Source organism: Panthera uncia, chromosome D4 (assembly GCF_023721935.1).
Source record: "Panthera uncia isolate 11264 chromosome D4, Puncia_PCG_1.0, whole genome shotgun sequence".
In the NCBI taxonomy this organism is placed as follows: domain Eukaryota; kingdom Metazoa; phylum Chordata; class Mammalia; order Carnivora; family Felidae; genus Panthera; species Panthera uncia.
In genome coordinates this window covers 61523325-61545385 of record NC_064807.1, presented here as the reverse complement: position 1 = coordinate 61545385, position 22061 = coordinate 61523325, and the positions used below count along the sequence as shown (strand labels likewise).

The following is a 22061-nucleotide window of genomic DNA, read 5'->3' as shown; positions in this document are numbered from 1 at the left end:
TTTATCAATTTTGTCTGTCTTCTCAAAGAACTAAATTTGTCTTTGTTAATTTCTTTCTGTTGTTTATTTTCCATTTCATTGATAATATGCTTTTCTTATTTCCTTTCTTATATTTACTTTGGGTTTACTTTCCTCTTTTTTTCTAGCTTTTTGAGGTAGACTTGGGTCATTGATTTTAGAACTTCTTTTCCAGTATAAGTCACTAAGATGATAAATTTCACTTTTTAGCTTTAGCTTCATCCTACAAATATTTTCATTTTACTTCCATTATCATTCAGTTTAAAATATTTTCTAATTTCTGACTTCTTCCTTGACCTGTGGATAATTAGAAGTGTGTTTGATTTTCAACTATTTGGGAACAAATAAGAAATAACATATTCTGGATTATTTTATTGCTTTCTAATTTAATTCCATTGTGGTCTAAAAAAGTACTCTCTGATTTCAGCATTTTTGAATTTGTTAAGATTAATTTTATGGTGCAGTGTATGGTTTATCTTGTTAAATATATCATGTGGGCTTAGTGTTCTATAAATAGCAATTAGGTCAAGGTCATTGATAGCATTGTTTAAATTTATGCCTTAACTGATTTTTGCCAAGTTATTCTATCAATTGCTGAGAAAGGAATGTTAAAATTTTTAACCATGATTATGGAATTGTTTATTTCTTGCTTTAATTCTGTCTCAAATTTTGCCTCATATATTTTGAAATCCTTTATTAGGATTTATGATTTTTATGAATTTGCCATTTATTTTTATTTTTCATTTTTTTTAATATATGAAATTTATTGTCAAATTGGTTTCCATACAACACCCAGTGCTCATCCCAAAAGGTGCCCTCCTCAATGCCCATCACCCACCGTCCCCTCCCTCCCACCCCCCATCAACCCTCAGTTTGTTCTCAGTTTTTAAGAGTCTCTTATGCTTTGGCTCTCTCCCACTCTAACCTCTCTTTTTTTTTTTTTTCCTTCCCCTCCCCCATGGGTTTCTGTTAAGTTTCTCAGGATCCACATAAGAGTGAAACCATATGGTATCTGTCTTTCTCTGTATGGCTTATTTCACTTAGCATCACACTCTCCAGTTCCATCCACGTTGCTACAAAAGGCCATATTTCATTCTTTCTCATTGCCACGTAGTACTCCATTGTGTATATAAACCACAATTTCTTTAGCCATTCATCAGTTGATGGACATTTAGGCTCTTTCCATAATTTGGCTATTGTTGAGAGTGCTGCTATAAACATTGGGGTACAAGTGCCCCTATGCACCATTTATTTTTTTAAGCTTATTTATTTTGTGGGAGAAAGAGTGAGAGAGAGTGCACATGCCAGCAGGGGAGGGGCAGAGAGAGAAGAAGAAGAGAATCTGAGCAGTTCTGACAGCAGGGAGACTGATGCAGGGCTCAATCTCATGAACAATGATATCATGACCGGAGCCAAAGCCAAGAGGACACTCAACTGACTGAGTCACCCAGGTGCCCCAAACTTGTCATTATTATTACTTTTTATTTTTTATTTTAATTTTTTTTTTTTAACATTTATTTATTTTTGAGACAGAGAGAGACAGAGCATGAACGGGGGAGGGGCAGAGAGAGAGGGAGACACAGAATCGGAAGCAGGCTCCAGGCTCTGAGCCATCAGCCCAGAGCCCGACGCGGGGCTCAAACTCACGGACTGTGAGATCGTGACCTGAGCTGAAGTCGGATGCTCAACCGACTGAGCCACCCAGGCGCCCTTATTATTTTTTTCTTTTTTAAAAAAAAAAAACGTTTATTTATTTCGAGAGAGAAAGAAAGAGAATCCCAAGCAGGCTCCAGGCCGCTAGTACAGAGCCTGACACAGGGCTCAGTCCCACGAATGGTGAGATCATGACCTGAGCCACAATCAAGAGTCTGATGCTTAACCAACTGAGCCACCCAGTGCCCCATTATTTTTCATCTCTGATAATACTCTTGATATTGAAATCTACTTAATCCGACATTAATATAGCCACTTTGGGTTTCTTATGCTTACTGTTGCATGGTATATTATTTTTCATCCATTTACTTGCAGTTTATCGATGTGAACTACACTGATAATTTTTCACCACAATCCTGACTCTTTTGGTAATCTCTTCCTTGCTTTTGTTTAAAAATTTACTCTAAAAGTATGTTATATAATTTTTTAGCATACATAAATTTATGATTAATCTATGTATATTCATTTATGATTGGCATCTAACACTCAATATTATGTTTGTGATGTTCACCTAGGTTTTTGAATATAGTTATGTCTTATTTTTATTGCTTTTATTTATTTAATTTTTAAAAAAATATTTATTTTTGAGAGAGAGAAAGAGAGACAGAATGTGAGAGTGGCAGAGAGAGAGGGAGACACAGAGTCCAAAGCAGATTCCAGGCCCCGAGCTGTCAGCACAGAGCCCGACATGGGGCTCGAACCCACAAACCATGAGATCATGACCTGAGCTGAAGTCTGATGCTTAACTGACTGAGCCACCCAAGTGCCCCCACTGCTTAATAATTTTTAATCAATTTTATGTGTAGTATAAGTCTACTGCAAGTTAGCAGCCTGTGTTTTCAAGTGTTTCATGGAGTTTTTGGCTGATCAGAAGTCCTTACAATTAAGGAAGATGAATTTACTAATAGTTTCTTTAAGTTCATACTTTTATTTTTTTTAACGTTTATTTATTTATTTTTGTGAGAGAGAGATAGAGAGTGAGTGGGGGAGAGGCAGAGAGAAAGGAAGACAGAAGATCCGAAGCAGACTCCACACTGTCAGCACAGAACCCAGAGCCCGACAGCAGGCTCGAACCCATGAACTGTGAGATCATGACCTGAGCCAAAACCAAGAGTAGGATGCTTAACTGGCTGAGCCACCCAGGTGCCCTTAAACTCATACTTTTAAAGTGCTCTGTCTGTCACCTCAAATAAATAAATAAGGGCTCAATGATTTAATAGTGCTTTTATTTTCTTATCATGTAAAATCCCACTATGTCGTAGACCCTGGGTCTGGAGTTCTCTCTTGTCCAGCAAGAGAGCGTCTGCAGAATTGAAATGCAAGAGAGGCTAATGTCCGAGAGGAGATGAGCCCTGAGTAAGGTCCTCGCTCCATCTTTATTAGGATCAGAAGGCTTGCAAGCATGATGGATGTGCACAAAGAGACAATGAAACCGTGAACGTTAACTCATGGGCATGGGGAAAAGGGGGTTTTGAAGATATGCAGTGTTAGCAGTTTGGGTCAATACAAAACAAAATCCTGGAGCTGGGTGAAAGGTTTTTTACAGCAGACATGAGGCACCACCTCTGTTTACCTAAACTGGCCTGGGTAAAGATAAGAGGCACCACCTCTGTTTACCTGGCCTAGGTAAAGAAAGACAGAGCATGCTACCTCAGGGTCAAAAAGACACCTTTCTTTTGCTAATTAGCTCCACTCTGGGCAACTTTGCCCTGCCCTGTCTAAAGTCCTGTTTTCCTTTTTTTTTTTTTTTTGTCCTTCCTTCCTATGAAAGCAGCTTTCTGCTATTGTACTAAGTTGGGGGGGCATTTCTTCCCTGAATACCTAATCTTGTTTACCTCATTTTGGATGCTTCCATCCTGAGATTTCCTATTCCTATACCTTTGTCCTATACTGGGAAACTTTGCCCTGTTTATCCTGTGGCTTTCTAATTCTTTATGCCTTGTTAACCTATGGTGGAAATTCAGGGAATTCCTAACCTTATTTCCCACACACTAATGCTCCATTCTATAGCATTAAGTAGGCTCTCGAGCTCCTATGAATTAGTTCAGGAGGGGGAGGTAATGACTGGGAGATTTGGTGTTGCCCACATTCCAAAAGCAGAAATTGTGGGCCCAAGAACAAGTATTTTGTTGCCTGTTACTGTGGCCACATTTGCAATTCTCAGTTCAGAACTCTTTGGTAGTAAGTCAAAGTCCTTGACTTCTTTATTTATAGAGCAAAGGTATGGCCAAACGGTGCCAGTGAAGGTCAAGCAATTTGTTTATGACAAAAATTAATAAAATATGTGAGTAAAATGTAGGTGCTATTCCTAAGAGGGAGAGGTTTAGAAAGCATAGAGAATGGAAAAGGGGAAAATAGGAGGAGACTGGGTTCAATACGTTTTAAAAGTTAATAGGAAACTAGAGCAAACAGTGGGCCATAAGCCGGTGCTTCTCTTGTATTAGTTTGGTCAGATTGCAAAGATGTATTTGGGGTTTTGATTAACAAGAACTCTAGGGAGTGCCATTCTTCCTTTAGGGATGGAAAGGGAGGCTCAAGAGGAAAAAGTCAGGTACTTTGGTTTGTAATCAGGGCTCTCTCTTCTGGGCTAGTTGGAGATGGGTTAAAGTCTCAGGTCTTGAGTGAGTCATAAAATTAGATTCTTACTTCCAGTGTTTGGAATTTGGCAGTTCATGTGGACAAATAGTCTTTTATCATTTTGTAATCTCAGAGAGCTTTGGAGTTCAAAGAGTACTCAGATAAGGGTATGTCTTATCTGTTGGATTTTGTTTAGAAAGGATATGATAGGAACTTGTGATTATGAAGATATCAAGCCAGAATTTATATTTCTGAGGGAGAATGACAGGCTGTCTGAAATTATTTAACTTTTCTTTATTCAGTCTTCCCCCATATCTCCATTAATATTTCTCCCTGTTTTTAAAGACAACTTCCTAGAATAGTATAGAAGAAACTCTCTTAGTTTGGGCTTTTGAATTGTGGTCCCATTTTTATATTGTTTGAAGGATGATTTTCTTTTCTTGTATTTTTAAGTTTGTTTATTTATTTTGAGAGAGAGAATGATAGAGCACATATGAAGGGGAGGAGGAGCAGAGAGAGAGAGAGAGAGGGAGAGAGAAAATCCCAAGCAGGCTCCATGCCCAGCGCAGACCCTGATGTGGGGCTGACATTAAAAGAAACTCATCCTGGGGCACCTGGGTGGCTCAGTTGGTTAAGCGTCTGACTCTTGATTTCAGCTCAGGTCATGATCTCACGGTTCGTGGGTTCGAGCCCCGTGTCAGGCTCTGCACTGACATTGCGGAGCCTGCGTGGAATTCTCTCTCTTCCTCTTTCTCTGCCCCATCTGAAGATCACACACACACCCACACTGTCTCAAAATAAATGAAACAAAAAACAAAACAACAACAACAAAAAAAACCCAGACTGTCGTGTTAGCAGATACTGTCAATACCTTGCCTGTATATACTTCCCCTAGTGGCATTAGTGCACAGGCCTGACTCACAACATCAGACCTTGGATTCCTCTGCCTGATAGTTTTATTGGGCCTCCAGAGTCAGCTTTACCTCTCAGCATGGCAGGCTGGAAGTGGTGGGAAATTAAGGCTTTTTCCTCCCTTACCACTCAGCCCTTAGCTAACCATTTATTGGATACTTCCCATTGCCCCTCTGCATTCCTGTTTCCTGGAACCCCCTCAAAATACACTACTTGCTTTGAGTTCTTACCTCAAGGTAGGCTTCTCGAGCAACCCAAGATAGGACAAAAGCAAACTACTTGACCCTTCCTTTAACCACCACCCTATTTCTCTTCTTATTCTCGAATAATTAAGCTATCATATTTATTCTTCAACCCTGCTCTTACCAGGTTCTGCTGTCACATGTTACTGGCCTCCTCTCTCTAGAATTGCACAAGGATTTACATGGTATAGCCAACAGCGATTTCAGAACTTGGCTTGCTTGAAGTATCAACTGACGATAAATAATCTTTCCTTTAGCCTCCTCAACCCCGCTGATCTGTAACTCTTAAGGATTTAAACTTACACAGTTGTGGAGGTTGGTTTAGCAGTCTCTGAAAAGTTGTCTTTGCAACTGATGACTGATCTCACTGAACCCTGTCCTGATTCCCAACCCACAGAATATATGAGCATAATCACTATCGTATGCCTTTAAATTTTGGGGTTTACTACACAGCCATAGTAAATGAAACATCTGTTTCTTTTGGGGTTACTTAAATGTGTGTGTGTGTGTGTGTGTGTGTGTGTGTGTGTGTGTGTGTGAGACTCTATAGAATACAATATGTACCTGAGGAGTCTAGCTCCTAGTTAAAAACCTATGTATGATTTTCCAGAACTGACCATAGGCAATTACAAAGGCTTTAGCTGGCAGGCATTATGGGAGAAAGCTCTCCTTCCAGCACCAGTTTTGGGGTACAGTCAGTGCATGGCAGCCTCTTGAAAAAGTTGGAGTCAAGGACTTAAGCCACTCAGCAGTTACTGGTCTCCATAGTCATTAGTCACTCAGGCCCATCATGTTCTCGTATTTGCCTTCCCTGCCCATTGTAGATCTCTTTACATCAGGCCTGTTCAGGGTCCAAATTCTTGTCAAGGTGTGTCTGCTGAGGTTTCTTTATGCAAGGAGGAGGAATACTTGAAAACATTTCTTTTCACTGTGATTCAGCACCTAGCTCTTTTCTACTTCTAGCCCTTCCCCTCACTCTCTCCTGACCTCAGAACTGCTGGATCCTTTGGAGCTCCCTCGACAACCCACCCCCACTTCTGGCTGAGCCACCAACTTCAGACCATCAAGCCTCGTCTTGCCCAGGCATTTTCTCCCATCACAGTAAGTGATTAAAGACTTCACTCTTGTTTTTGGCTTGTTGCTTTAATCAGCTACTCTGACACATAGCCACTCAGCTTTCTCTATCTCCCTGAGCTCAGCTGAGCTCCTAACAGTACCTTTAAGTAATTACAGTCAGCCTGAAAATAATCTTGTATTGCTCGAAAAATAGCAGGTAATATATAATAATCTTACAACAGTTTAATTCTATTTACCCCATTCCCACCTTTGTGTCATTATATTTTATTTCAGTGTATTCTGTAAACCCCACAAGACATTGTTATTATTTTTATTTTATATAGTCTCTTAATTGCATTTAAATACACACAAACACACATATATGTGTGTATGCATATTAAAAATGTTTTTAAATGGGCTTCTATAATTACCATTTTTGTGGTCTTCATCCTTTCCCACAGATCTGGTTGTCCATCTGGTCCAATTTCCCTCCAACAACTCAGCATTTCTTATAATGTCGGTCCACCACAGACATAATGTCTCCCATTTCCCCACCTCCTGGAAATGTCTTTATTTTGCCTTCATTTTTGAAGTGTATTTTTGCTAGATAGAGAATTTTGGAGTTTTTATGTTTTCTTTTAGGCATTTAAAAAATTTATTGTCTTCTGGCTTCCATTGCTTGTGATGGGAAGTCAAACATTATTTATGTTGTTAATTCTCCTATATGTAAGGTTTCCATTTTTCTCTGGCTGCTTTTATTTTATTATTATTTTTTTTAACGTTTTATTTATTTTTGAGACAGGGAGAGACAGAGCATGAACAGGGGAGGGTCAGAGAGAGGGAGACACAGAATCTGAAACAGGCTCCAGGCTCTGAGCGGTCAGCACAGAGCCCGACACTGGGCTGGAACTCATAGACCACGAGATCATGACCTGAGCCGAAGTCGGCCGCTAAACCAACTGAGCCACCCAGGCGCCCCTCTCTGGCTGCTTTTAATATTTGCTTTTTATATTTTATTATCATTAGTTTAACTAATGATAATAGGCAGTGCTGCAGTTGTGGTGTTCTTAGTGTTTGTCCTCCTTCTGGTTTGCTGAGTTTCTTGTAATTGTGGCAAGATATTTTTCAACAATTTTGGGAAAATTTCAGTCATTATTTATTTTCTTAAAGTTTCTTCATTTGAGAGGGCAGGGGGCAGGGAGGGAGGCAGGAGGGGCAGAGAGAGAGGGAGAGTGAGAATCCCAAGCAGGCTCTGCATGGTCAGAGCAGAGCCCGACCGCGGGGCTCTGTCCCACGCAGTAACCATGAGATCATGGTCTGAGCCAAAATCAAGAGTCAGTTGCTCGAACCAGCCTCTTCTCATGGTCCTGGGGCAGCTCTTTCTGTCTTTCTGCCCAAGGGTCCTGTCCGTGTGCTTTAATAAAATCATCTTTTTGCAAAAAAGAGTCGGATGCTCAACCAACTTAGGCACATAGGTGCCTCTCCATTATTATTTTTTAAAACATCTTTTCTGTGCCTTTCTCTCCCCTTTCTGAGGCACCAATTACACACATATTAGAATCTGATATTGTTCCACACGTCTCAAGTGCTCTGTTTTTCTTTTATACCCTTTTTTCTTTGTTGCAATTTAGTTTGGTCCTTTACTCTGCTGTTGTTTTCTAGTCTTCTATGAAGTCTCTCTAGCAATTCTTCATTTTTATTCTTGTATTTTTTATTTCTAGCTTTTCCATTTGGTTCTTCTCTACAACTTTCATGCCCAGATGAAATTCTCAAATATTTTGTCTGCCTTTTCTACTTGATCCTTTAGCATTTTTATCATAGTTATTTTTTTTAACTAAGCTTTTAATTTTGAGGTAATGGTAGATTTACCACATATGTAAGAAATAATACAGAGAGAACACATGTACCCTTTACCCAGCTTCCCCTAATGGTAAAATCTTGCAAAACTGTAGTACAGTGTCACAAGGATATTGACCTTGATACAATCAGGATACAGAATATTCCTCTGAACACAAGGATCCTTCATGGTGTCCTTTTATAGACATCTCCTCCCAACCCAATCCTTGAACCTTGGCAACCCGCTACCACTAATCTGTTCTCCATTTCTCTAACTTTGTCGTTTCAAAGGGCACCTGGGTGGCTCAGTCGGTTGAGTGTCTGACTCTTGATTTTAGCTCAGGTCATGATCCCAGGGTTGTGGGATCAAGCCCTGCATCAGACTCCATGCTGAGCGTGGAGTCTGCTTATGATTCTTTCTCTCTCTCTCTCTCCCTCTGTCCCTCTCCTCCACTTGCTCTCTCTCTAAAAACAAACAAATAAGCAAACAAATAAATAACTTTGTCATTTCAAGAATGTTATATAAATGGAATCATACAATATGTAATCATTTGGGAGTGGCATAACTCTCTTGTGATTCCTCCCAGTTATTGTATTTATCAGTAATTCGATTGTTTTCCTGAATAGCATTCTATTGTAGTCGGTTCAAAGTTCCTGCGTGATAAATCCACTGTCTTGGCTATTTCTGTGCCCTTTCCTACTGATTGTTTGCTCTCATCATGAATATGGGTTGATTTTGTTGCTTCTGTTGCACCTTGTAATTTTTTTTTTATTATACCCCAGATATCTCATATAAAAGAAAAGACTAGGGGCACCTGGGTGACTCAGTCGGTTGAGCGACCGACTTTGGCTCAGGTCATGACCTCACGGTTTGTGGGTTTGAGCCCTGCATTGGGCTCTGTGCTGACAGCTCAGAGCCTGGAGACTGCTTTGGATTCTGTGTCTCCTTTTCTCTCTGCCCCTCCCCACTCACGCTCTGTCTCTCTCTCAAAAATAAATAAACATTAAAAAAAAGAAAAAAGAGTAGACTAAGTCATATTTACCTCAAGAAAAGAGCAAAGCCCTGTTCTGTCAGAATGGTAGAATTAGGGGCTGACCTGTAGTCGAGCTGGATCTGGGCTTTGTCTCAGCTTTATCTGATTCAGCATACCCCTGGCTTCAGATAGTTTGGGATATGAAATTAGGCTCTTCTCATCAGAAGAAACTGGTGCCTAACCATTGCTGAACTTCTGGAGATATCTTTGGCTTTTGTGGCCAGGTTGCTAGCTTTTCTAACTGTAGGATATTTCCCTCTGATTTATAATTCTTCTGGAAGGAGGGTCACCAAGGACATTTCTTTGCTCTGCAGTCCCAGTCCTGGCTTTCTGAGCCTGGGGAAATCTCTCTATTTTTGCTATTCTTCCCTATCTTTTGGAAGTTAGCTGCCTTGCTTCTTCCGAAGGCCTGCAGACAGATTTCTCTTGGCTCATGTCTCTGCTCCCATTCTTTGATGTATTGTCCTAGGGCACATGGCCAGGTCCTAAAGAGTTGGCACTTGGAGAAAGACTCTGGCTGGAGTTTCTCAGGATTCGAATCTATCAAACCAGCCCACACACATCCATTATACTTTCTCCTTATTTTTGATTTCTCCTTATTTTTTTGATGGGCGTTTCTTTTTTGCTGCTTTGTCATAGATAAAAGTCACTCTGTAGAAGAGAAAGTTTTCTCTTTCCTATGATGAGTTTGTTACTCACTAGAGTTTAATTTGTTTAGATTCCTGACAATCTAATGAGATTTAAAAAATTTTTTTAATTGATTTTGTTTTTATACAGATAATTTTAGGTTATTAGAATGGGAATAATGGTCATTTTTGTGGCTTTCTTCACACTAACCAAAGGAGAGAGGCATTCCTTAATTTTTAAGATGGAAGTTATAAAAAGCCCAGCAAATGTTTGGGTGTCTGAAGGGCTGGTCAGTGCCTGGTTTTGCTTAGGACTGGGTAACTAACTTCAGAGTTAATCCTAACTCTGAAGCCAGGAATATTTTTTCTTTAGGGAATAATACATATGTCAGCCTCCTTGCTCTTCCCAAAGATTTTATTTTCATACTTTTGAGAAGATTTGTCTGTTTTTTTAATACTCTGTTAGACATGAATTCTTAGATGCCAGGCATTCTGTCTGCAGGATTTGGGAAGGGGATTAGTAGTGAAGTCACCAGTTCCATATATATATAGATAGATATTTACCAAGCCCCCCTTTTCAACTGCACATCTCACTCTTATCCTCCGCTGCATCTAATTTTCCAAGGGTTCTGGTGGCCGATTGCGATATCTTCCTTGGATATGTTGATACCATTCATGCATATTTTGGCTGCTGCTTCCTCCACCCTGGTTCATAATGATTATAAAACTTATCTACTTGTTTTATGTATTCTAGAAGTTCGTTGAAAGCTCTCAGGTATCTAATACTTGAAGATTATATCAGTATATTTGCTAAACAACTGGAGGGTTAGAGCTGAATCCCAAGCAGCCTGATTTCTGCTCCAGTTCACCTCTCATTAACCTTATCACTGTCTTATTTCATTATCCCTTTTTTTTTTTTATATATCCAGGCTTTACTCAAAGCATTACTTGAAGAATCTTCAAGGTGCCACATTGTAACAATGATTCAGCTGACAGCTACCCCTGCAAGCACACTCACTGATGAGCCAGTGCACATCCGTGCTACAGGCCTGTGTCCCTCTCAGATAGTGATTTTTCAGGCAACACTAGAAGATGAAAAGGGGAACCTGTTTCATTCTCAAGCCTACTATAAGGCCAGTGAAGTTGGTGAGGTAGACCTGGATCATGCTCCTTCACTTGGAGGTGACTATATAGAGGTCCACCCCATGGGTCTCTTCTGGTCCCTGAAACCTGAAAAATTTTTAACTAAATTGATGAAAAGAGATGTGATGACTAGCCCCTTCCTGGTCCAGATAAAACTTTATGATTCAAATTTACCATTAGCCCAGATTGCCGCCACTGATCCAAAAGTCAGCGTGACTTTGGAGAGGTGATACAGAGCACCTGGTGTCACACGGATCCAAGTTCAAGAAGGCCACCTTCGGGGAGCCCTCTTTCTCCCTCCTGGTGAGTAGAATTAACCTGGTACTGTCATCCTCGTGTTTCCTCTTTTGAATGCCTCGTCCTTCTAGAGGTTTAACTTGGATATGGATAGTACATAGTGTAATCCTTGCCAGCCATAGAATCAGGGTTTATTCTGGGTCAGAACAAGAATATGGTGGGGCGCCTGGGTGGCTCAGTCGGTTAAACGTCCGACTTCAGCTCAGGTCATGATCTCGCGGTCCGTGAGTTCAAGCCCCGCGTCGGGCTCTGGGCTGATGGCTCAGAGCCTGGAGCTTGCTTCCGATTCTGTGTCTCCCTCTCTCTCTGCCCCTCCCCCATCCATGCTGTGTCTCTCTCTGCCTCAAAAATAAATAAACGTTAAAAAAAAATTAAAAAAAAAGAATATGGTGATGCCCCCTTCCAACTCAAGTTTGATCTCAACAATTCTGGAGCTTTTCTAAGGATATGACTACATGTAGTTTATGAAGTCCCTGCATTATGGGTTTCCCATAGCTTTGGATTCATGTGAAATCCTTCTATATTGAAGCCTGACTATCTGAAGACCCCTATCCTGATATCATGGAACTGTATCCCAGCTTCTCTTGGGGGTTTTATCCTGTCTGAGTTTCAGTTTAGGCATGGGTCATCGCATGCAATAAGCTGATGATATTATGGACTGAAATACTGCAACAAATATAGAGGATGCAAAGAAACTTTATATTCTCTAGTTCCATAAATATTTCATATTTATACAGTATTCCACAAATCTGCAGAAAATACAACATGCTTCTTAATGGCTATACAACTTACCAGAATACACATAGTTTCTCACAGTGATCTCCACATATCAGTAAGTGGTTCAAAACATCTACTGGTACATTTATCAGGGTTTATTGTGGGACTGAATGAAGCAAAGTTAGTTTTCCAGAAGTTGCTCATGGCAGGTCCAGGTTTCAGGAGTGTCTGAGGCCCCCTTCTGCAGACACATGATTTGATCTGGGACACAGCCATCGTATTGCCAGGATGTATGCCTCTCTCTCTGCTTTTAAAAACATAATCACAGAGTGCCTGGGTGCCCCAGTCAGTCAAGCATCCCAGTTCGGCTCAGTGATCTCACAGTTCATGAGTTTGAGTCCCCATTGAGCAGCGTGGAACCCCCTTCAAATCCTCTGTCTCCCTCTCTCTTTGCCCCTCCCCTGCTCTCTCTCTCTCTCTCTCTCTCTCTCTGTCTCTTAAAAATAAACATTAAAAAAATAAAAACATAATCACTTAGTAGAACTGAGATGGATTGAGGAAGCTTGAAGTGGTAGAAGTGGTTTCCAACAGCATAGAGTTATAGACGACGTAGAAGGAATAAAAACTTCCCTTTGCAAAGTCATCATGACCCATTTGGTTGTTTGGACAAATTTCAATATGTTTACACCCAGTAATTAGCATATAGGCAAGATTATTGTGTGTGGGGATCAGTGAGTGACACAAACGTCTGTGCCTCTATTATTCCACTTCAATGAAAAATTTAATATTGGTGCAGGCCTCCCACGTTGGGATGATGTGTTGGTTTAGAGGGTGCTATTTGTGAATCCTCTTGGACACCGCACGTGCTCGTGTCCTCCTTGTTCTGTGGGGGCCAAAAGAGAATGAGTCAGGTCTCAAAGTGGTTCTCAACTATGACATTCTTCCAGGATAAGAGGCTCAGTACTCTTTTTTTATAATGGTTTTAGGAGTAGAATTTAGTGATTCATCACTTGCATATAATACCCAGTGCTCATCCCAACAAGTGTCTTCCTTAGTGCCCCTTACCCATTTAGTCCATGCCTCCACCCAACACCCCTCCAGCGACCCTCAGTTTGTTCTCTGTATGTAAGAGTCTCTTATGGTTTGTCTCCCTCTCTGTTTTTATTTTGTTTTTCCTTCCCTTCCCCTATGTTTGTGTGTTTTATTTCTTAAATTCCGCATTTGAGTGAAATTATATGATATGTCTTTTTCTGACTGATTTATTTCACGTAGCATAATACACTCTAGTTCCATCCACATTATTGCAAATGGCAAGATTTCATTCTTTTTTATCGCCAAGTAATATTCCATTGTATATGTATATCACATCTTCTTTATCCATTCATCATTCGAGAGACGTTTGGGCTTTTTCCATACCTTGGCTATTGTTGATAGTGCTGCTATAAACATTGGGTGCATGTGCCCCTTCGAATCAACATTTTTGTATCCTTTGGATAAATACCTAATAGTGCAGTTGCTGGGTTGAAGGTAGTTCTATTTTTAATTAACAAAAAAATTTTTTTAATGTTTATTTATTTTTGAGGGGTTGGGGGAAGGGCAGAGAGAGAAAGGGAGACACAGAATCCAAAGCAGGCTCCAGGCTCTGAGCTGTCAGCACAGAGCCCGACGCGGGGCTGAAACTCACGGACTGTGAGATCATGACCTGAGCCGAAGTCGGACGCTGAACCAACTTGAGCCACCCAGGTGCCCTAACAAGTGGTATATTTTAAAGCCAAGATATATTTAGTATCATTTTATTTCTTCTCTCAACATAAGGAAACACAGCAATGTTTTCTTTTGAAAATTCCCAATATTCCTTTAAATCAAGTCACTTGTTTCTTTTTTTAAAATATTTTTTATTTTTAAGTAGTCTCTACACCCACCATGGGGTTTGAACTCACAACCCCAAGATCAAGAGTCGCACACTCTATCAACTGAGCCAGCCAGGCATCCCCAAGTCACTCTTTTCAAATGTGGATGGGACCAGTCTTCCTTAGCTAAAATCACTTACACAAGAATAGAATGCCCCCAGTAGCGCATCATAAATATTTTTTTCAGTGTGTGAACCTTGCTTTATTTAGGAAACAAGTTGCCTACACAGAGAGTGAGTATAGAATGATACTCTGAGCACCTCTACTTTTTGCCATGTGTTAAACTTCAGTGAATAAACGGTGTTACTGCATGAAAGCCCTCGTCATTTACATCTGCTTGGGTGTAGTCAGACTAATGTAACAGAGCAGTGTTAAGTCAGGATTATAGCTAATAATCATTTCAATTCACTTTTTGGAGTCATATACTTTTGAAGCCTTTTTTTTTTTTTTTTTGAGTCATATATACTTTAAGAACCCAATTAAATCCATAGAGGCTTTCATTAGTAACATGCACATATAAACATATATTTTGCGTGTAATCTCAGGACCTTCACTGGTGTCCTAAAGCCTAATTGTGTACCTCTTCATAGATTAAAAAGCCCTTGCCTAATTTCAATGGCTTTCTTTACTCAGTACTATAGAAATGAGCCACTATGAGTCCCCAGTAGTCCTTGGCTACAGAGATGAAGCATGTCAGTGAACAGGTTTCCCAATCAAGCTTCCTGATATTGTGTTCCATTAGTGTATTCAATCAGCTTTAATTCTGTCCCAGATAGGAGCCTGAAAATTTAGGGATTCCATTGAAAATTTATATGTCATTTCCACGATTTGTGATGCATTCCTTTGTGTTGTCGTATTTTTCTTCCTTTTTCCTTCCCTTCCCTTCATATCCAGTTCTGTTTTGTTTTGTTCTTTTTCAGGAGAGGGCCGTTTCCCAGGGGTAATTGACTTGTTTGCTGATATTGGTGGGCTGATTGAATACCGAGCCAGTCTCCTGGCCAGTCATGGCTTTGCTGCGTTGGCCTTGGCCTACTGTGACTATGAAGATCTGCCTTTACACCCAGAAAAAATAGAGTTAGAATATTTTGAAGAAGCTGTCAACTTTCTCCTGAGACATCCGAAGGTAATTTTTGCCTTTTCTTTCAGTTCCTGTTTTTAAATAACTATAACACTCTGTGACCCTTTAACTTCCAAGTGTGATTCTATATACATACCCATATTATTCACATGATTTCTTTCACACCCAATGTCTTCTGCTCAGAAAGACAAAATGGGAAGTTAGCCTGTGTCCATGATGGAATCAAAATGCAATGGCTTTAGATTCAGACAGAAATGGCTTGCCTTTCTGGCTCCATCCCATCTGGTTGTGGGAATCTGGGCGAGCTACTAACATGCTCTAATTCTCAGTTTCTTCATCTATTAAATACTATGACAGTGGTGCTATTTTGTAAGGCTCTTGTGAGAATTATCTAAGGGGATAATACAAACAAAGTGCTCACTAGAGTCACTGGCAATACTACACCCTCAATAAATGTAATTATTATTATCATCACCTCTCTGATAATTATTTAATCACCAGACTTCACCAGAAAGATAGTCTGTCTTTCTTGAGGAGTGAGTCTGCATTTTTAGCTATTTGAGAGGCCTTAAAAATAATGCTATAGTTCTTTCTAGTCTATACCTTCTTTAAATTTTAAAATGTGATTTGCTGCTACTGTAGGGTTGCTGCATGTTAGCCCTTGCTAATTGCTAATGTTTTTATCTTTTTTTTAATGTTTACTTATTTTTGAGAGAGAGACAGAGTACGAGGGGGAGGGGCAGAGAGAGAGGGAGACACAAAATTCAAAGCAGGCTCTAGGCTCCAAGCTGCCAGCACAAGAGCCCAACGTGGGGCTCAAACTCAGATCATGAGATCATGACCTGTGCCGAAGTCAGCTGCTTAACTGACTGAGCCACCCAGTTGCCCCAGCTAATATTTTTTTCTTAAAAAGAATTGATCTAAGTAAAATTAAGTCTCTGTACCACATCCTATTTCATATCAGGATCACCAAAATATGATTAGAATTGTAGTAATTAGATGGGCAATGATCACTGACAATCTATTGATGCTTTGAATTTTTACTTTTTATTTTATCTTATTTTTAAGGTTTATTTATTTTTGAGAGAGAGAGAGAGAGACAGAGCATGAGCATGAGCATGAGCATGAGCATGAGCATGAGCATGGGAAGGGCAGAGAGAGGAGGAGACACAGAGCCTGAAGCAGGCTCCAGGCTCCGAGCTGTCAGCACAGAGCCCGACGTGGGGCTTGAACTCACAAACTGTTAGATCATGACCTGAGCTCAAGTTGGATACTTAACCAACTGAGCCACCCAGGTGCCCCAATGCATTGAATTTTTAAAAAGCTATTTTTGATGCATGTAATGGAGTTGTCCTTGAGCTATCAAATAGGCAATGTTACTGTGCTGAGTTTCTGCTTAACTTAGTTGAGAGATGAAGAGGCTGTGTGATTCGGTTTTTCACTTTCTTAGCCTGATTCCTCTTATACTTGCTGCATGACTTCTTTATCAGTAATCTTACCAATGTCACTTAGATAGTCAATGACTAAGCGAGACCTGGAAACCAGATTTCTTTCCTAGGCTGTTGGTACTTGCACTAAACCTGCTTCATTCTGTCTCTTCTGTGGGAGGATAGACCACAGATCTTTCAATTCCTTGTAGGTCTTATTTCTCCATCTGTTGATTTTAAGCATCCTAAAATCCCTAATCCCAAATGCGGTGGCAGAAATTGTAACGAGAGTTAGTGTTCTGCCAAAAGGCTGCAGATAGCTGTGTCATTTTGTTATACCATGTTGTTCATGCATGTTATACTTCCTTTTACTTTGTCTTCCCTGGCCAGATCTTTTCTGGGTTCTCATCTCTCATTGCAGTGATGTGACTCTATATCTTTTATATTAAGACCTAGAACTTCAGAGCTTGAGAGCTCTTTTTAATTCAAAAGGAGATGATTCACGTCACCCCACTTAATATGCAGGGTAGGATCTTAGGTAGAATGTACTGGCCTTACAAGAGAGCCTGAAAACATAGATAGAAAAGGGGACTAGGTTCAGATCCATCAGAACTTATCCCTTGGGACTGGATACATGCCCCTCAAAATAAGAAGAGAATGGCTCCTGTTAGTGAGCCTATACACAGCATAGAATACCGTTCCTTCTTGTTTGTTCCCATTTTTTAAAATTAATTCATTTATCTTGAGAGAAAGAGAACAGGGTAGGGGCAGAGAGAGAGGGAAAGAGAGAGAATCCCAAGCAGGCTCTGCACTGTCAGCATGGAGCCTGATGTGTGGCTCAATGCAGGGCTTGATCCCTTGAACCATGAGATCATGACCTGAGCTGAAATCAAGAGTCAGTCACTTAACTGACTGAGCCACTCGGGTGCCCCAACTCAAATTTTTTAAATATAAAAACCCAATTCATAGCCTATTTCCTTTGAGAATCTTTCTCTAATCCTGCCTTTATTCCCTGATAATCCGGGTTGGCAGCCTTGCTTATGCATTCTTATATTGCAGAATTTGTAAGTTACTCTAATTGTCTGTTTTTGCCCTCCTGTCTCTCCACCTGGTAGTGAGTTCCTTGATGGTAAGAGATGATTTGTGCCTTTTTCCCCTCAGTGTCCCCCAGTGGTTAGTACAGGGTGGACGATCTAAAAATGCCTGCTTGGTGACTGACCAGGGAAGAGGAAGCTGAGCCAAGCCTCCTTCATGAAACCTTTCTCCAAAGGAGAAACCTTCTATGGAAACCACAGCAGATGTAGAATCCTCTGTTCGTGTTTCAATGCTCTATTTTACTAATTTTACCTTTTTTCCTCAGTCTTTTCCTACAGAGTGCCTTTCCTATGACCTTTAGAGACCCCAGTATTGATACAACAAAGTTTACCAATCATCTATACCTTGACTCATACTATTCACAATAGTTATGTGCCCTTTTCTTATTTTCCCTACTACATTGGTATTTCTTTAGGGCATTTTAAACTCAGCACCTAACACCATGCTGAATTCATAGTATTTAATTTGGAAAGCCTGACATATTCTTGAAGGAGTATTTCCTTTGAACATACATTACATATTTCAGAACTCTAGAACTGGGCATGTAGGTGGGATTAGTCCTTGCTTGATTCCGATTGGCCATTCAAGTTCTTTGGTTGTTTGAGATGGTAGGGTTTTGCTAAATGGTGGATAAAATCAATGTCTCATTTTCATTATTTTTAGGTCCTTGGCCCAGGCATTGGGATAGTTTCCATAAGCAAAGGAGCAGAGATTGGACTCTCCATGGCTATTCACCTAAAACAGGTCATAGCCACCGTGCTTATTAATGGACCCAACTTTGTATTTAGCACTCCACAGGTGTATCGCGGTCAAATTAGTCAGCCCTTGTCCTTCTCCCCACAGTTAGTATCTATCAATGCCTTAGGGTTAGCACAGTTCCAGTATTGTTTTGAGGAAGCTAGAAGTAAAGCCAGTGAGACCTTTTTTCTCCCCCTTGAAAAGGCCCAGGGACATTTCCTCTTCATTGTGGGAGAAGATGATAAGAGTATCAACAGCAAAGCATATGCTGAGCAAGCCACAGAACAGTTGAGGAGAAATGGGAAGGACAATTGGACCCTGCTATCTTACCCTGGGGCAGGCCACATGTTAGAGCCTCCCTATTCCCCACTGTGCTGTGCCTCAAAGCTCTCCAAACTCCACCTGTTCATGCAGTGGGGAGGAGAGGTGACCCTGCATGCAGCTGCACAGGAGCATTCTTGGAAGGAGATCCAGAAGTTTCTCAAGAAGCATCTCATTCCAGTTGTGACCAGTCAACTCTGAGAAGAGAAAATGTTCCTGAGAAATAGAGAAGCAATATCAGACCTTCACTTGATTTTCATAGAACAATGTCTTTGACCTCTTATTGCGGGAGGTTATAATAAGAGAAAGCAAGAGGATGGCAATGGTCATGTCTTGACTTGGAAAGGGAAAAATGGTTCCCAGTTAATCCAGCATCATACACAGAGGATTTTCTATTTCAAAACATAAATTTAGGGCTCTACCTGCCCTAAAATTTTCCAGTTTATAATTATAATAGCAATTCTCTGGAGGAAGAAAGTTACCAAAATGAACTACAGAATCCCCTGTTTTATAAAACAGACGTGTGTAGAATCAGGTGCTCATATTTGCTGATTTCTTAAAACTCAAATTAAATATGTTTAGATTTCTCATTGAAAATATGCTCATGGCTCATGGTTACATCATTGTCACTGAAAAACTAGAGCATTATTTTAAGGCAATATGGAAGCTGATACGGAGGTAACATGATTGAGTCGGTCTACAATAAATTCAACAAATGCTAATAAAATGAAATAATTTTTGTGTCTAAACATACAGCATTTTAAGAAAGAAACAATCTGAGATTCACAGAATTGCATTTTAGGAAAGGAGCCATGAGGGTGTGGATTGTGTACCATAGGGGCTGGCAAACTGTTTCTATGAAGTACTAGATAGCAAATATTTTTGGCTTTGTGGGCCATATATAAAGTCTCTGTCATTATTACTGGGTTCTTCCATTAAAGCACAAAGGCAGCACAGGCTGTAATGAATGACTGTGGCTCTGTTCCAATTAAATTTTCTTTATGGACACTGACATTTGCATTTCATATAATTTTAACATGTCACACAATAGTAATTTTCTTTTCATTTTTTTCCGAGTATCTACAACTGTAAAAGCCATTCTTAGCTTCTGGGCAGCAGAAAAACTGGCTGTGGGCTGGATTTGGCTCACAGGGCACAGTTTGATGACCCTGGGTTTAGAACAATCCAGATTACTTTGTCCAAGTACACATTCTCTAAGGGGCAAGTCACCATCCAAATATTCCTGAGCTACTAAATTGCAATGGATGGATGTGAAAGGTGATTAGTAGATAATCAAGTGAAGATAAACCAGCAAAAACATATTTGAATGATTTTGTAGGTGTGATGGGGGGAGCCAGTGAGGAATTAGAATAGAAGTCACATGGGGACACTTCATTGTATCTGCCTAAACTCTTTTTCTTTTATTTGATGTCTGATATTCCCTATGTTGGGCATAAAATTGTTCCATTCAGTATGACTGAGGCTACTAGCCTCTCCTTTCTCATTCAGGTAAGTTTTCACATCTCCCAGACCTAGTCAATTAGAATACGTCACTCCTTTGGCTATAATAATCATGTAATTGCAATGGCTAAAATCTCCTGTGCTATATGCTATCTAACAACTATATATGTTAGATGTTATATGCATTAGTTGTATATGCCATACGCTATATAATAGTTATCATAGTGGGTTTAATGGGTATAATTATTATAATTATTATTTTTATTTTTTGAGAGAGAGAGAGGGCACAGATGAGCGAGGGGCAGAGAGAGAGAGAAGTGGGGCTCACCCGAAGTGAGGCTTGAGCTCACCTTAAGCAGGACTAGACCTCACAAACTAAGATAATCACCTGAGCTGAAGTCAGATGTTTAATTGACTGAGCCACTCACGTGCCCTATGGGTATAATTATTTTGTTTCCTGTTTTGGATTTTAAGAAGAATGACTATGTTTATGAGGTATGCTGTTAGTGTTTGGTCTGATATATATCCCTTGATTTCTAGCTTATGGGTTTTCTTTTTTTTTTTTTTATATTTTATTTTTTAACTAATCTCTCCCCCCAACATGGGGCTCAAACTCACAACCCTGAGCTGAAGAGTCGCATGCTCTCCCAACTGAGCCAACTAGGTGTGCCCTGTATTTTACGGCTTTTCAAAACCAAGAAGGTTCTGTTTTTTTTCCACATAGTTTTTCAGTATCACTACTACAAAGATTGGCATGAATGCAGATCAAATAACATTCTTGACCAGCTTCTCTAACCTTTTAGTAATGTAACTAGTCTGATCTCCAGGCATTGGCCTCTTGTGTACATCGATGTACCTGTCCTTTTGGCATGGTCCAGGCCAGCTGGCCAACCCACTCTCTCTCTGCATTTGCTCCACTTGGCTTTTATTGCCCTTGCAAATTCTCTGAGTGTAAGTCGTGTCTTCTGTCAGGTCCCTGGTAGATGCATATACCCCATATCCTATGCTAAAGTGTCAGCTTACACTACACCATGATGATCCCAGGGCCGACCTGCTGGCCATCAGCTCTCAGCTGCCTTCCGTGCCCAGCACCGTGAGAATGTAGGAGCTTCTGAAACTCACAAATCAGAAGTGGAGAGACACTCACAGGAAGGTTTTGTTCTTTCTTTGGCTCTTCATTCCTTATGAAGGCTCCCGTGGCACATAAAGACTTATATTAAATATATTTGCATGCTTTTCTCCTCTTAATCTGTCTTAAGTCAGTTATGTTCTCAGGCCCAGTCAATATACCCTAAGAGGGTGTGCATAATGAGAGGGGAAGAGAGATTGATTGATTTTAAGAAAGTGGCTCCTGTGATTGTGAGAACTCAAATCTACAGGGTAGGCCAGCAGGCTTGGACACCCAGGGAAGAGCTGGTGTTGCATTCGTGAGTCTGAAGGCAGACTGGAGCTAGATATCCTTCCTCCCGAGAGGACCTCAGCTGTTTCTGCATGGTGCATGCCTGCTATTAGTAACTGTGAATGCCTCTTTTCTACATAGTCATCACCTTACCATCCGGTGTCCCCAGTCTTCATTGGCCACATCTCTTAGGGGCCCATGGTTTTCTGATGTTTTCTGCTCTGAGCAGCAGAGTGGAGAAGACCTGGGTCTATGCCGTCAAACCTGCTCCTCACTTTATTACCTGGGTGCTGAAGCATCAGGACCTGCTCACCTTTTCTTGCACTTTTCTTAGAATCTTTATGAAAATAGGGACCCTGGATGGCTCAGTTAAGTGACCAACTCTTGATTTTGGCTCAGGTCATGATTTCATGGGTCATGAGATTGAACCCTGTGCTGTGTGGACCCTGCCTAAGATTCTC

At 40.4% G+C, this 22061-nt stretch overlaps 2 protein-coding genes across 2 annotated transcripts in view; both read left to right on the top strand.

Moving 5' to 3' along the window:
• The first annotated feature begins 10994 nt into the window (after window positions 1-10994).
• Window positions 10995-18941, top strand: LOC125926223 (bile acid-CoA:amino acid N-acyltransferase-like). Its single transcript, XM_049635436.1, is given in 3 exon segments — window positions 10995-11460; window positions 15002-15204; window positions 18345-18941. Coding segments are annotated over 3 exon segments (1266 nt in total).
• BAAT (bile acid-CoA:amino acid N-acyltransferase) overlaps window positions 15144-22061 on the top strand; it is a 27498-nt gene continuing 20580 nt past the window's right edge. Inside the window, exon 1 of the mRNA XM_049635328.1 lies at window positions 15144-15204. The gene's annotated coding sequence lies outside the window, so the exon portion shown is untranslated. The remainder of the gene's footprint in view (window positions 15205-22061) is intronic.